This window comes from Pleurodeles waltl, chromosome 1_2, assembly GCF_031143425.1.
Source record: "Pleurodeles waltl isolate 20211129_DDA chromosome 1_2, aPleWal1.hap1.20221129, whole genome shotgun sequence".
NCBI lineage: Eukaryota > Metazoa > Chordata > Amphibia > Caudata > Salamandridae > Pleurodeles > Pleurodeles waltl.
In genome coordinates this window covers 397,430,553-397,447,609 of record NC_090437.1, presented here as the reverse complement: position 1 = coordinate 397,447,609, position 17,057 = coordinate 397,430,553, and the positions used below count along the sequence as shown (strand labels likewise).

The following is a 17,057-nucleotide window of genomic DNA, read 5'->3' as shown; positions in this document are numbered from 1 at the left end:
TCCCACATATGACTTTGATGTCGAAAGAAAATACTGAAAAGAGGGTTGAGGATTTACAACCCCCCTCTCACTCCTGGACCTCAAGAAGAAGAGGAAGAGCTCTGTATATGGAGAAGATGACGAAACACCAGACATGTATCAAGGTTCGGAGGAAGCTGAATTCGCTGATTCTCGATTGCAAGATCTCAAGACAGATTGGGGTTGACTGTTATCCGTCAAGGCTTTTGCCTCCGGATGACATTGTGATGTATAATTAAGTTATCAAACAGGCAGCAGTAAGGTTTAGGGTACAGCTGGAAGAGGAAAAGCCCCAAATCATGCTTCCTTCTGGAAACACCAGCCACTGTTACTCATGGAGCTGAAAAAAAGCCTAAATACTCAATAAAAGATCCAGCGTACATCAAGGGAATGGTCCCAGCGGATTCAACTATAACATCTACAGCCAGAAAGAGCAAAAATTCCATCAACATCAGGCCCTCCACCAGACAAGGAGAGCAAAATAATGGAGTTCATGGGTCACAGAGTAGAATGCAGTGCTGCAAACCAATGGAGGATTGCAAACTCCAATGCACTACTGAATAGACACGCACACCAGCACTGGGAAGAAATGGGGTCACTCATAAAACACCTCCCTGAGCACTATAGGAAGAGGGCTGCACATCTGACAGAATGAGGGAAGAGCATTGCTAACACATTCTTAAAAGCAGCCCTATCTACCGCAAGCAGAGAATTGATCATTGGAATAACCTTAAGGCATCAGTCATGGCTAAGGATTTAAACAGGAAGTCCAGGCAAACATCTTAAACACTCCCTTCAACCGAGAGCAGTTAATTGGGAGCACGGTAGATACATCATAATCAGTGGAGAAAGACCGTCAAACAGCAATGTCTGTGTGGGCTCTGCAATTTTGGGGTGGCATGCGAAGAGGCACCTTTGCACTAAGTAAACCGTCTTCTAAAGGGAGTTTTCAGGGTGAAAGTTCACACCAAGCCTTCCAAAGCAGCAACCAGTCTGCGTCATCTCAACAAGGCTGGCAATATCAGCAGCAAGTACATAAGCCCTTTCAAGGAGGCCAACAACACAGAGGTTCCACTCCCTCTAATAAGTGACTCATTAAAGGTAGGCTTACTTTTACAAATTCCATCAGTGAAAGTATCAAACAAACACTACAAATTCCAACAGAAAACACCTGTGGATGGAAGAATAAAACCACTTTTTCCACAAGTGGAGAAAGACAACTTCAGACAAACAGATACTAAACACAATACAATTTGGTTATTGCATAGAACTAACAAAATGTCACCTTCAAAAGGACCAAAGATAAAGGTTCACCCCAGGGAAGAAACAACTCTTCTCAAAGAAGTCAAAGAATTACTGGACGAGCAAGCAGTCGAACAGGTCCCAAAGCCAGAAATCAACAACGGAAACTATTAAACATGTTTCTTAATCGCATAAGTGGACAATACATTATGTCCAATTCTGGATCTCAGGTTCATCATCCAGTTTGTAAAGACTCAAAAATTCAAAATGACAACCCCACATGAAGTCATACCCCAGCTAAAGCAAGGAGATTACATTTCAAGAATAACCCTAAAATATGCCTACATGCATATTACAATGAACTATCTAAGGTTTGTGGTAAACAACACACATTACCAGTTCACAGTTCTGACGTTTGGGATAAAATCAGTGCCAAGAGTGTTTACATAATACCTTGCAACAGTAGTGGCTCACTTGAGAAGGGGGGGGGGTATACATGTATACTCATACCTAGATGACTGGTTAGTAAGAGCAAACTCTTAAAAAAAAAAAATGTAAACAGGACCTCCAAAAAGTAATGGAGACTCTTTACACACTAGACACTAGGTTTCTAAATGCCTATAGAAACGTCCTAACCAGAACAAGCGAAAGTGTTCTTGGGAGCAAGAATCAACTCTAAGCAGGGCAAGGTCCCAGTAAGAAGAGGATTCAGTCCTTAATAACAAACTCACTGCTACATTAAAGGGCAAGCCCTGACAATGAGGACATTAAGGAAACTACTTGGGATATTGACATCATACACCCCTCTTAATTCCATATGCAATACTTCACATCAGACCAATCCACCAATGGCTTCAAAATCAATGGTCACCGGTGACGGGAGTTGGGAAGATCTAGTGGTTGTCGTGTAGAGAGTAGACAGAAAATAGAATAGTGTTACAGAGCTCCATATTACACCAGGGAGAACATTTGCACAGCCGGCTCCAACTGTGATAACCACAGACGCCTCACATGTAGGCTAGGGAGCTCACATGGGCTCACTCAAGGTAAAATGGATATGTAAGGAACAGGATGCAATACAACACATCAATTTACTGGAACAGAAGGTCTTTCTAGCTCTCGAAAACAATATTAATTCAAACAGACAAAACAACAACAATGTTTTACATAAACAGGGAGGGACTCAGTCACCACCCTTATCAAGGTTAGCTCATCAGTTACAGAAATGGGCTATACAGAGGAGAATAATTTTGCAAGTCATACATCTCCCAGGGAAGATCAGTTTAAAGGGGACAGATTGAGCAAACAAGCCTCATGCTTTCACGAATGGGAACTGAACTAGAGGTTTGTACAAAATATCTTTCACAAATGGGGAAGGCCATCGATAGATCTGTTTGCGACTCAACAGAACGCAAAATGCCAAAGCTTTGCCTCCAGACAACCACATGGCCAGTCCTTGGGGAATGGACATTTGCATATGCTTTTCCCCTCCAATTCCTTTGTTACATACAGAAATCCGCAAATGCAGAAGGAGCTGGATTACTCTAATCTTAATTGCTCCACAGTGGGCAAGACAAACATGGTTCTCAGAAGTAGTAGAAATAGCACAATAAATCTATCTAAAATTATCAAGGATACAGGACCTGTTGTCAATAGAAAAGTAATTCAACCAGAAACTTTGAGTTTAACAGCATGGCTCCTGAAGACTTAGAATTTGGTCCTTTGAGGCTGCAGGGAAAAAAACAATGGCAGCTTTAAAGAAAGCAAGAAGACCAACTACAAGAAGATGTTATATAAACAATCAGTATTGAAATATTTGACTTATCTTCTTGAAGAAGGACTGACTTATGTTTCGCTGAGAATCCACTTGCAGCGATAGTAGCGTATACAAGGGGACATATTAAGAGAAGTCTGTTCACTTCACCAGTAATCAAAAAGTTCTTCGAGGGAACAAAGTGAGTGACACCACCAAAAAGAGTTCCAGCTCCTACTTGGAACTTAAATGTGGTATTTGCGCAACTAATGAAATCAAGCCTTTGCACAAATCAGTTGTACAGATGTTAACCTTAAAGACAGCTTTCTTGGTGACTATTATGTCACTACGGGGAGTTAGTGAGTTACAGGTACTCACAATTCAGGAGACCTATTTACAAATTCAGACAGATTTGCATGAGAAGGCATCCTCAGTTCTTACCAAAAGTTATTTCACAATTTCATATGAATCAAACCTATACAAATTTCAAGTTTTTTTTTCTTCCAAGATCCAAAAACACACAGAAAGAGCTTAACACATTGGATGCAAGGCTGGCCATAATGTACTGCATAGAAAGGACAAAGACAATCAGGAAAACTCAACAGCTTTTTGTATCTTTTGCAGATAGTTTCTTAGTAAGACTAGTTACAAAAACACAATTGCAACGTGAATTGCACGAACAATTCAGTTGTCCCACAACCATTTAGAACCCAAACTTTAAAGGTGACACCAAAGTCGCATTCTACAAGAAAGAAAGGGGCAACAATTGCCTTTCTGGCAAATACACCATTGCAAGACATTTGCTTGGCAGCAACCTGCTCATCAATACACATATTTACAAATGATTACTGCATCGACATACAGCTTACTAAGGAAGCTCAAGTAGGACAACGAGTTTTACAGTATTTGTCAACAAGTCAATGTCCATCTTTAACCAAACCACTGCAAGATTAGAAATCGTTACAAAGTCAGTGCACAGCATGTGGATCCAGGAAAGATTCCCACTTCAAAACTGTTTCTGACCTGTTGTTGTAGCAGCTTGAAGAATTTTTTGGATTCACAAGCAACCCACCCACCTCTACCAGAAGATGGAGAGAGAGAGAGAGCAAAAAAGAATATGAAGATACCGACCAAAGGTGGGAGCTTTCGGAGGAAGGTGGGAGCTTTCAGAGAAAGTGAGACAGTGTCACAGGGGACACCAAATGGAGCTGCTGTCGATGCCCACAAACAATGTAAGAGAAGAAGGATTATAACATTGTGAAGAATTAAGGACCCAACCACTGGGTGGCAGATTAATGCGTAGCATGTGTAGGAAGCTGGCTCTGTATATACTATATCAAAATGAGATATAGTGTACACAGAGACCAGGGGTTCCCGAGAGGTTTGACGGAGGCTGAAACAGATAATAGTGATGCTCTGTGGTAGTGTGGTCGAGCAATTAGGATTATTAGAGGGTAATGTTAAGCATTTGTTGTACACACACAAGCAATAGAAGAAACAGACACTCAATGACTTAACTCCAGACCAATAGAATTTTATATAGAAACATATGTTTTGTTACTTTATTTCTAGAACTACAAGATTCAATTTGCAGGTAAGTACATAAAATAAAAGATACTTTGCATATATATGATTAGGACTTTGAATAGAATTGACAATGTATACACCTTAAAATGGCAAAAAGCTATTTTAAAAGTGGACACAGTGCATTTTTCAACAGTTCCTGGGGGAAGAAAAGATAGTACAGTTTTGCAGGTAAGTATACAACTTGGAGTTCTTATCTCCGGGGTGTAGGTAGTCTTGTCGTAAAAGAGGAACCAAATTAACGTGGGCTCCTGTGGAGACAGGGGGCTCTCGGAACTTGGTCTGCTGGCAGGTATGTACCTGTGGTTTCATAGGGCAGACTGGGGGGAGGGGATCAAGAGAGCACTGGAAGGGCCCCAAGTAGGCACCAAACACGCGCCCTCAGCGGCACTAGGGCGGCAGGGTGCAAACAGGGCATCGGGTCTTCAGTGCAACTCTGAGGCTGCAGGTGAGGTCCAGGGGGGCTTCTTGGGCAAACCGGGAGGGCCGCCTGCTGGTCATTGTTGCACCAGAGGTCGGTTTCTCCAAGGCCTGGGGGCTGCGGGTGCAGTGGTTCTTCAGGCATCGGTTTTCTTTGTCCGGAGCTCACGGTCAGGAGAGTCCCCGGGATTCCCTCTGCCGGCGTTGTGGTGGAGAGGTTAACCTAGGGTGGGCACTTGCTCACAATCACCTGGGAGCCCTCTCTGGCTGGGTAGACCACTAGATACGGGCCATGGGCGTTGGGTGCACAGGGTTCAGGACCTATGCATCTGGAGTGAGGTGAGTTCTTGGTTGTAGGTTTCTTCAGACAGAGCCACTGTCCTCTGGAGTTCTTGGTCCTTTTGGGTGCAGGGCAGTACTCTGGTGTTGGCAGAGGTCGCTGGGCCCACTGGACGCATCGCTGGTCTTTTTGCAGGTTCTTTGAAGGAGACAGGCCGGTAGGGGTAGGGCCATAACAGTTGTCGTCTTCCTTATTTTCTGTTGGGGTTTCTAGCTTAGCAGTCCTTCTTCTTGTAGGTCGCCAGGAATCTGGTGAGCCTGGTTCAGGGCAGCCCTTAAATCCTAGATTTAGGGGCGTGTTAGGGTCAGGAGGCAGTAGCCAATGGCTACTGTCCCTGAGGGTGGCTACACCCTCCTTGTGTCCACTCCCTTTGGGGAGGGGGGCACATTCCTATCCCTATTGGTCCCTGTCCTCCAAACCAGGATGGAGAATTCTGCAGGGAGATGGACACTCCAATTCTGGACACCTTAGGAGTGGTCCCAGCTGAAGTGGTCACTCCTTGTTTTTTTTTTTTTTTTTTTAAAGTTTCCATCCGAACTGGCTGCCCAAAGTGTGGCCTTGTCTGGGGGGGTGGGGGCATTTCCACCACCTTGAGTGCCGTGGGGCACTGTAATATGAGGCCTGAGCCTTTGAGGCTCACCGCTAGGTGTTACAGTTCCTGCAGGGGGAGGTGTGAAGCACCTCCACCCAGAGCAGGCTTTGTTTCTGGCATCAGAGGGCACAAATGCCCTCACCCAATGGGGTCAGAAACTTGTCTGCTAGTGGCAGGCTGGCACTGACCAGTCAGTCTACACTAGAGGATTGGGTAAAATACAAGGGCATCTCGAAGATGCCCTCTGTGTGAGTTTTTTAAATAAATCCCACACTGGCATCAGGCGTGCACTGCACGCGTAGCCCCAGACCAGTGAAGAACCAACCACCAGTGCAGCAGTGAAATGCAAGCCCACCTGTGCCCTGCCTGCACCGTGAGAGTGACCCCCGGGTCCCTTCATTGATTTCAATACAAAACTCGATGCCTTGTTTGCCCACTGCACCCGGCTGCCCCTGTGCCGTTAAGGGTGTACTTTGTGTGCCTGTTTGGGACCCCCTCCCAGTGCTCTACAAAACCTCCCTGGTCTGCTCCCCGAGGACGCAGGTACTTTACCTGCTAGCAGACTGGAACCGGAGCACCCCTGGTTTCCATAGGTGCTTATGTTACTTGGGTCCCTCCTTGACCTCTGCACCTGACCGCGCTGTGTAGCTGGTGCCGGGTGTTTGGGATTGACTTGAACCCCCAACGGTGGGCTGCCTATGCCCCGGAGACTGAACTTGTAAGTGCTTTACTTACTTCACAAACTAACCTGTACTTGCCTCACTCAGGAACTTGAATTTTGCACTTTGTCCACTTTTAAAATAGCTCATTGCCATTTTATTCCAAACTGTGTACATTACTGTTTTAATTCAAAGTCCTATCTTTACCTATGCAAAGTACCTTACATTTAATGTACTTACCTGGAATTTGAATCCTGTGGTTGTAAAATAAATTAAGAAAAGAATAATTTTCTATTAAAAAAAAAAAAACTATTGGCCTGGAGTTAAGTCATTGAGTGTGTGTTCTCATTTATTGCCTGTGTGTGTACAACAAATGCCTAACGCTACCCTCTGATAAGCCTAACTGCTCGACCACACTACCACAAATAGAGCATTAGTATTATCTATTATTGCCTCTGTCAAGCCTCTTGGGAAATCCCCGGTCTCTGTGCACACTATCTCTCACTTTGAGATAGCATATACAGAGCCAGCTTCCTACAGGCCTCCTTACAGTTACTGCAGGGACAGCACCTCCAGAATCCTTGGCAGAAGACTGGCACTGGACCAGTTCCTCTCTTGGGCTCTGACCAACCTCTGGGTGGTCATTTCCAAGGAGACAATCAAGGGGGACGTCTGCACTGACTACCACCCTTCTCCAGCTAAAAGTCCCACCCATTTATAGGGGCACTAAAGCCACAGGCGTATTAGTGACTTTGTCTGGGCTAACCCTTACTCTGGCAGTTTCACCTGGGATGTACTGGTTTGAGAGCACCTGTCATGCACAATAGTGTGACTGGCACAAGTGTGTCTCAGGGCAGTGGCTGGGATTCCATTCACCATTAGGTGGTGGAAGTGTCTACTTCCTTCTGGAATCTCAAACTCACCTGTTGGGACCATTTTCCAGTTGAAGGCTATGAAGAATGAGGAGTCATCCCCAATGGCTACACTGGTCACCCCTTGGATTTTGCTAAGGGGTTTGTTTTTGGGACAAGAATGTCCTTGGTGTGGTGCCCTGTCTGTATACAGTTTTGGCACCATGTCTTAGTGGCATCCCAGGTCTACAGTGGAAGTTTTAGTTACCCTAGTCTTGACCCAGTGGTCCGCCTTCTTTCCCAATTCTTGGGGAGAAATTGGACTTAGGTCTACCAGATATTGATGCAACTTTTCATTGAAGCAATTACTTAAAATGCGCTCTTTCATAAAAAAATTATAAAGCCCAACATAATCATGCACTTCATTTCCAGTTACCCAACCATCCAGTGTTTTCACTGAGTAGTCTACAAAATCAACCCAGGTCTGGCTCAAGGTTTTTTGAGCCCCCTGAACCTAACCCTGTACTCCTCAGTTGAGAATCCAAAGCCCTCAGTCAGGGTAGCCTTCACAAGATCATAGGATTCTGCATCTTTACCAGAGAGTGTGAGGAGTCTATCCCTACACTTTCCAGTGAACATTTCTTAAAGGACACCACCTCAGTGAGATCTGTTTACTTTTCTGGTTGCACAAGCCCTCTCAAAAGCTGTGAACCATTTGGTGATGTCACCACCATCTTCATATCTTGTAACAATCCCTTTGTTTTTTTTTTAGGATGTCAGTACTCTCTCCGACCCTATTTAAGTTGCTGCCACCATTGATGGGAGCTAAACTCATCTCTTGTCTTTCCCTTTCTGTGGCTAGGAGCTGATTTCCAAAGCCAATCTTTTGTCCATCCTGGCTAACTGGAGGTCACCTTCATTGAGGCTGCCCTCAATGCTTCCAGAGGTACTGGTATCCCATGTGGAAGAACCCGTCTCTCTGACTATGATTTGAGGAGTCAGGGTTTGAGGGACTCTGTTCTCCCTGATTAGGACAGGAGGGGGGATTCATCCTCCTGTTCACTAACTTCCCCATCTGAAGGATTATCCTCAGAGGGGTGGTCCCTTTTGAACTCTGCCAAAAGCTCCTGGAGCTTTACTTTGGTATGGTTGGACCCAGTTTTTATCTTTTTTAGCTTACAGAGAGTCCTTAACTCTGACATCCTTAGATGCAGGTAAGGGGAGAGGTTGAGTTCCACCACCATCTAATCCGTGTTAGACATTATCACTCTAAACGTAGGGATTACTTTTTAAGAATCTAAAAACTCCTTCTAGAACTTAAATCCAAACTTCTACAAACTTTTAAACTCTAAAAGAATTTCTAACAGGGACTTACACAAGGTCCTAGCAGGACTTTTAAAAATTTAGAAAAATAGTTCAAATTGCAAAAATCAGTTTCTAATGACAATTTTTGGAATTTAGTTGTGTGATCAAGTATTGGCTGAGTAGCCCAACAAATGCAAAGTCTTAGATCCCACCGCTGATCCACCAATGTAGGACGTTGGCTCTGTATATACTATCTCAAAGTGAGGGACAGTGTGCACAGAGTCCAAGGGTTCCCCTTAGAGGTTGACGGGCAAAATTTGATAATTATAATGCTCTATTTTGTGGTAGGTTGGTCGAGCAGTAGGCTTACCAGAGGGTAGTGTTAAGCATTTGTTGTACACACACAGGCAACAAATGAGGAGCACACACTCAGACTTACTCAAGGGCAATAGGTTTTTATATAGAAAAATATATTTTCTTAATTTATTTGAAAACCACAAGTTTCAAGATTTGAAGTAAATACATGAAATGAAAGGTACTCCACACACGTAAGTAAGGAACTTTGAATTAAAGCAGTAACATACACAGTATAGGTTAAAATGGCAATAAGCTATTTTAAAAGTGGACAAGATACAGACAAGATGACTGCCATGTACTATCTTCAAAAACAGGGTGGGGGGGAGGTTGCACAATCTCATCAACTGTCCCATCTTGTACAAACAATATGGAAATGGACAATTCATTTCCACATTCACATAGTGGTACAGTATCTTGTGTGGACATACGATCACTTTGCAGACCTGCTCAGCAGTTTACAGCAACAAGTCCACGAGTGGGAACTCCACCCGCAAGTCCTTCACCAGTACTTCCAAAAGTGGGGAGCACCTCCAATAGACCTATTCGCTACATATCAAAACAAAAAATGTCAAACCTTCATCTTCAGGTACCCACACTGTCAATGCAAGGGTAATAGTCTATGGATGAGTTGGTCAGGGATATTTCCTTTCGCTTTTCCTCCTCTCTCCCACTCATGCCCTTTCTAGTCCGGAAGCTCAAACAATCTTCCATCAACATGATCTTGGTGGCCCCTACATGGGCACATCAACCATGGTTCACAACACTTTTAGAACTCTGTGTTGTTCCACATCCAAAGTTTCCCAACAGACCAGACCTTCTGACACAAAGACAAGGTCAAATAAGACATCCGAATCCCAGATCACTCAACCTAGTGATATGGCTCCTGACGTCATAGAGTTTGGTTATTTACATTTACCACAGGAATGTATGGATATTCTTATACAAGCATGCAAACCCACAACTAGATAATGTTATGCGGTAAACTGGAAACGTTATGTTTGCTATTATTATTAAACACAAACAATTCACCCTCTCAAGCCAACAGTACAAGGCATTGTATGTTATTTGCTACATTTTCAAAAAGGAAATCTAGCTTACTCATCCATTTGTTTACATTTAGTGGCCATAGCTGCACATCTTCAAAACAGACCATATTTATTTGTTTAGAATTCTGGTTATCAAAGCTTTTATGGAAGTACTCCTCCTCGGACGCATGTGGTTTTTGCAATTTATTAATATGTAAATATTGTACATCTGTAGATAAATGGCATGGACACATTTTCTATTCTACTCTCTATTTTCACTACTTCACTCTCCCACCTGCAGAAAAACAATCTAATAAAGGACTCAAAGCCCATGCACAGTATTACTGAGGGTAGGAGTCGCTTGAGCCCATGACTCAAAAAGCTTCTTTGAAGAAAAATAAGTTGTACTACTCTGAACCCAACACTACATGGCGAGTTTATTCACAACATGTGAAACTACAGCACTACATGGCACGAACAGATGTTTACTGCTAAGTAACATTTTCCTTCTCTGGATTCTGCAAGAATTCTGCAACATCCAGGGCTGTGCATCCTTCAGGGTCACAAGGACTCTGTTGCCACCTGGAAGCACAAAGGAATTTCCCTTGAAGTGAAGGAGTCACTCCCCTGCAACCGCAGGCACCTCAAGACAATGTGGACTGGCTGGTGAGGTTTGCTGTCCCACGGACATCGAAAGGCTCTACATTACAGGTGGTGGGTCTATTGCCTCCTCTGGCTCCTGCTTGTCTTCTGACCAACGTGGGAGACTGTAGGCCCCTGCTCCTACCACTGGACTGGAACATCTGTGTACCGCAACTGTTGCTCTTGCCAAGGCTTGTTGACTCGTCCTCCTTCAGGTGCCAAGAAGTCCGGGTCTCCAGCACTCTGCAACTTAAAGATCAGCCCCTGCCCTGCAGCTCCTGTGACGTGGCACTATTTTCTTGTGCTGTTGAGGCCTCCTTGTGACTGTGTCCATCGTCTGTGGATCACTAGTGGGGGCTCCAATGACTTCTGCAGGCATTCCTGCATGCTAAGGACGAGCCTTGGCTCACCCTCAAGAGTAGAGCCCTCTGGACCTTGCTGGTCCCCAAAACTTTTCAAATACATCTTCATCTCCTGCTTGCATTTGACAGTGCTTGTTGGTGGCCTCGCTGGTCACTGACCCTCCTGTAGTCCGGTGACTGTCGAGGGACAGTTCGTAGGCGACACCTGGGATCTTCTGCAGCTCCTGGACCCTGCAACTGGACTTCTTTTCCACCAACAGGAACTCCACCTCTAGAAGGGTGACATTGCCAGCTGCACCACCAGGGCACCTCCAAGGGTGCTAGACTCTGTCCCCTTCCTTTTCAGGTCCTCCGCATCCGGAATCTGTCCCTTGGTTCCACCGGCGTATTCCACGGTTTGCGACAGCAGCTGGACAATCCGAGGCTTCCATTGACTTGACTTCAGAGAGATTCCCTTCTCCACCCTCTGCCCGGGTACTCTTATCTTTTGGGTGTCCTCTGCTGGGGGTACTCTCCGACCTTCATCTAGTCTGTTTGTTTCCTCTGGGTCCACTAGGAAGGAGCCTGAAACACATGAACTCCAACCACTACTTCAATGTGTTAGTCTATGGGACGATTATGTAGGTAACTCTGCACCTAGTCTCTGGGGGCACTTACGTACTTACCTCTGGTGTTTTCATCTACTCCTATCCCCTAGCTAACTACAACACTTACCTTGGTTGGGTTCACTAGTTAGCATTCCACTTACTTAGTATATGGTTTGCCCCCCCCCTCCGCACCCACTACCAACAGGGCCATGTATATTTTATGCTATTTCTGCTTGTTATTTTGTGTATATATTGTGTGTAGATACCAGTGCTAGTCTAGTAGTAGTGCTGTACTAAAGAATCCTTTGTTTTTGCAGCCCTTTTGTGGTTCTTTCTTGTGAGTAAGTTACTGTCTGACTGCTTTGGTATTGCAAGTGCTTTACATTCCTCCTGGATAAGCTTTAGCTTCTCGCTTCAGCTACCCCTAGAGAGCTTTTGCTATCTGGACACCTATTCACTATCTCTAAGGGTTGCTTGGACTCAGTATGGGGTGCCACACCATAGGTGTAACTGAGCCAGCCTTCTACAGCATGGATTTCTCCCATGGCTTTTAGCAGTGTAAATATTATAAGGCCAATTTGTTGTTGTTGTTTTTTTTTTTTTTTTAATTGAAGTGTTTTTTTAAATCTATTTTATTTTCCAGAAGGGAAAAGCAGGCAAGCAGTTGCAGGGAATCCCAAGACGAAACATATTAAAAACACAGCATGAGAAAGAGGCAACTGAGAAAAAGCGGAGAGATGAGCAGGTTGAAACAGAAACGTGAGTGCCTGTTTTAGTGGAACAGGAACCCAAAACAGTATTGTGTACACACCTGTCAATGACTATACGACCTGTAATTTTAGTCTTGTCAAAGGATTCTAAAGAGGACAAGTCTTTCTATTTTTCCGTACTAACCATATTGTTCCTTTGATAGCTGCACAATCTGTTATTCCATGTGTAGGAAGCTGGCTCTGTACGTACTATCTCAAAGTGAGAGTGTGCACAGAGTCCAGGGGTTCCAAGAGGCTTGACAGAGACAATAATAGATAATACTAATGCTCTTTTTGTTGTATTGTGGTTGAGCAGTTAGGCTTATCAGAGTATAGTGTTAAGCATTTGTTGTACACACACAGGCAATAGATGAGAACACACACTCAATGACTTAACTCCAGGCCAATGCGTTTTTATATAGAAAAATATTATTTTCTTTATTTTAGAACCACAAGATTCAGATTGCAGGTAAGTACATTTAATGTAAGGTACTTTGCATAGGTATACATAGGACTTTGAGTAAAAAAAGTAATGTACATAGTTTGGCATAAAATGGCAATAAGTTATTTTAAAAGTGGACACTGCAAAATTCAACAGTTCCTGGGGGAGGTAAGTACAGGTCAGTTTGTGAGGTAAGTGCTTTACTTACAAGTTCGGTCTCCTGGGCATAGCGTTGGGGGTTCAAGTCAACTCCAAACACCCCGCAGCAGCTACACAGGGCCAGTCAGGTGCAGAGGTCAAAGAGGGGCCCAAATAGCATAGGCGCCTATGGAGCGTAGGGGTGCTCTGGTTCCAGTCTGCTAGCAGGTAAGTACCTGCGTCCTCAGGGAGCAGACCAGGAGGGTTTTGCAGAGCACTGGGAGGGTCCCAAACAGGCATACAAAACACACCCTCAGCGGCACAGGGGCGCCTGGTTGCGGTGTGTAAACAAGGTGTCTAGTTTCTAATCAATGGAGGGACCAGGGGTCACTCTGACGATGCAGGCAGGGCACAGGGGGGCTTCTCGGGCCAGCCACCAACTGGGCAAGGGTGAGGGCCACCTGCTGGTCACTGCTGCACCGGTGGTTGGTTCTTCATGGGCCCGGAGGCTGTGGGTGCAGTGCTTCTTCCAGGCGTCGTGTTCTTTGTTACTTGGCAGTCATGGTCTGCAGGCATCGTTGTGGGGGTGCAGGGAGGTCGGTTCAGGGTGGACACATCGCTGGAGTCGCCTGGGGGTCCTCTCTGCAGTGTTGGTTTCTCTGGACGCGGGCCGGGGGACTCTGTGCAGAGTGGTGGTGGGGACTCATGCTTCTGGAGTGAGGTGAGAGTCCCTTTAAAGATGGTTTCTTCTTGTTGCTTTGGACAGAGCTGCTGTCCACAGGAGTTTATTGGTCCTTTGGAGTTACGGGGCAGTCCTCTGAGTTGGCAGAGGTTGCTGGGCCCTCAGGATGCGTCACTATGCAGGTTCTTTGAGTCTGGAGACAGGCTGGTAGGGCTGGGGCCAAAGCAGTTGTCATCTTCCTTCTTCTATGCAGGGTTTTCAGCTCAGCAGTCCTCCTTCTTGTTAGGTCATCAGGAATCTGATTTCCTGGGTTCAGGGTCGCCCCAAAATACTAGATTTAAGAGTGTGTTTAGGGCTGAAGGACAGTAGCCAATAGCTACTGTCCCTGAGGGTCGCTACACCCTGCTTGTGCCTCCTCCCTGTGGGGAGGGGGGGCACATACCTAATCCTATTGGGCTAAATCCTCCATGCCAAGATGGAGGATTTTCTAAGGAAGGGGTCACCTCAGCTCTGGACACCTTTGGGGCTCTCCTGGCTGGAGGGTGACTCCTCCATGTTTTTCTAATTAACTCCTCCGGACTTGCCGCCAAAAGAGGGGGCTGTGTCCAGGGGGGCGGGCATCTCCACTAGCTGGAGTCCCCTGGGGCATTGTAACACCAGGCATGAGCCTTTGAGGCTCACCGCCAGGTGTTACAGTTCCTGCAGGGGGAAGTGTGACGCATCTCCACCCAGGACAGGCCTTGGTACTGGTCACATAGTGCACAAAGGCACTCACCCTATGTGGCCAGAAAGTAGTCTGGAAGTGGCAGGCTGGCAGAGACCGGTCAGCCTAGCACTAGCAGTTGGGCTGGCAAGCAGGCGGCATCTCTAAGATGCCCTCTGTGTGCATTTTTCAATAAATCCCACACTGGCATCAGTGTGCATTTATTGTGCTGAGAAGTTTGATACCAAACTTCCCAGATTTCAGTGTAGCCCATTTGGAACTGTGGAGTCTGTGTTTGACAAACTCCCAGACCATATTCTCTTTATGGCTACCCTTCACTTACAGTGTCTAAGGTTTGACTTAGACCCTGTAGATGCATAGTGCTCCTGCAACTATGCCCTCACCTGAGGTATAGTACACCCTGTCTTAGGGCTGTCAGGCCTGATAGAGGAGGGACTTACCTATGCCACAGGCAGTGTGAGGTTGGCATGGCATTCTGAGGGGAGTGCCATGTCGACTTAGTCATTTTCTCCCCATCAGCACACACAAGCTGTGAGGCAGTGTGCATGTGCTGAGTGAGGGGTCCCCAGGGTGGCATAATATATGCTGCAGCTCTTAGAGACCTTCCCTGGCCACAGGGCCCTTGGTACCAGGGGTACCAGTTACAAGGGACTTATCTGTGTGCCAGGGCTGTGCCAAAAATGGGAACAAAGGTACAGTTTAGGGAAAGAACAGTGGTGCTGGGGCCTGGTTAGCAGGATCCCAGCACACTTTCAATCATAACTGACATCAAGAAAATGCAAAAAGTTAGGAGGTAACCATGCCAAGGGAGGCATTTCCCTACACACACTCAAAGACAACTCCAGGCCAATAGGTTTTTATATAGAAAAATATTATGTTCGGTGGCATGTGTAGCTGCAGATACACATGCTGTGCATAGTCCGCCGTCTGGTGTTGGGCTCGGAGTGTTACAAGTTGTTTTTCTTCGAAGAAGTCTTTTCGAGTCACGAGACCGAGGGACTCCTCCCACTTCGGTTCCATTGCGCATGGGCGTCGACTCCATCTTAGATTGTTTTCTTTCTGCCGTCGGGTTCGGACGTGTTCCTTTTCGCTCCATGTTTCGGGTCGGAAAGTTAGTCAGAATCTTGGAAACTTCGTCGGTATTGTTTCGTTCGGTATCGGGGTAGTTAGAACAAATCGACACCGAATCTGGAAGAGCTTCGGTAGCCCTTCGGGGTAATTTCGATCATCCGTCGGGGCCTGGTCAGCCCGACCGCGTGCAACATCGAGACTGATGGAACGGACCCCGTTCCGATTCTGTCCTAAATGCCATAATAAGTATCCTTATACGGATCAACATTTGGTCTGTAACTTGTGCCTGTCCCCCGAGCACAAGGAGGATACGTGCGAAGCCTGTCGCGCGTTTCGGTCGAGAAAAACGCTCAGAGACCGAAGAGCCAGGAGGTTGCAGATGGCGTCCACGTCGACAGGACAACAACGGTTCGAGGAGGAGGAAGAAGAATCTTTCTCCATCCACGAGTCGTATTCCGAAGAATTTGACGTCGAAGAACAACCAACCGTGAGTAAGACGTCGAAACAAAAATCACACGAAAAAGCCCAGGGGACGCCCAGGGGACGCCACCGCCAACAGGCCATGGCTTAACCCGGAAAGTAGGTGACCGTCCAACGGCACCGAAAAAGGGCGAGCTGCTGTCGAAGTCATCCGACTCCGGTCGAGATACAGGCACGCAGCACTCTCGGGACCGAGAGAGTGACGCAGAAAAAATTCGGCACCGACACAGCGGCTCCGAAGTTGGTCGGCACCGAGAGGGCACGACGCCGAAAAGACAAAAGATCTTGTCGGAGCCGAAAAAATCAAGGGACACGGTTTCGGTGCCGAAACGCCCGGCAACCGAACCGAAAACTGGTTCCTACTCAGAGGAACAGGGACTGTCCTCTCAACTAAAAAAACACAGATTTGAGGAGGAATTACAAACAATTCAGCCAGATCACACGCAAAAGCGGATCTTTATTCAAAAGGATACAGGGAAGATTGGCACTCTTCCCCCAATCAAAAGGAAAAGGAAACTTGACTTCCAGCAAGGAGACAAGCAACCACAAGCGAAGGTGGTAAAGAAGGTAACTCCACCACCATCAACTCATGCATCACCGGCACAAACTCCACCATTAACACACTCACCAGCTCATACCACAATGAGCCAGGATGATCAGGATGCATGGGACCTCTACGACGCTCCAGTATCGGACAATAGCCCAGAGTCGTACCCAACTAAACCGTCACCACCTGAGGACAGTACATCATATGCACAGGTGGTAGCTAGGGCAGCCGAATTCCATAATGTCTCGCTACATTCGGAGCCTATTGAGGATGAATTCCTCTTTAACACCCTGTCCTCCACCCATAGCCATTATCAAAGCCTTCCCAAGCTTCCAGGAATGCTAAGGCACTCGAAACAAATATGTTAGATGGCATCTGTCGCTGTAGATACACATGTTCTGCATAGCTCGCCATCTGGTGTTGGGTCGGAGTGTTACAAGTTGTTTTTCTTCGAAGAAGTCTTTCGAGTCACGGGACCGAGTGACTC

General features: G+C 46.1%; 1 protein-coding gene across 6 annotated transcripts in view; it reads left to right on the top strand.

Annotated features, from left to right (window-relative positions):
* PSIP1 (PC4 and SRSF1 interacting protein 1) overlaps positions 1-17,057 on the top strand; it is a 524,703-nt gene that overhangs the window by 282,101 nt on the left and 225,545 nt on the right. For all 6 annotated transcript variants that reach the window (XM_069240070.1, XM_069240030.1, XM_069240049.1 and 3 more), the window contains one exon: positions 12,381-12,496. In XM_069240070.1, coding sequence (XP_069096171.1) covers positions 12,381-12,496 — 116 coding nt within the window. The remainder of the gene's footprint in view (positions 1-12,380; positions 12,497-17,057) is intronic.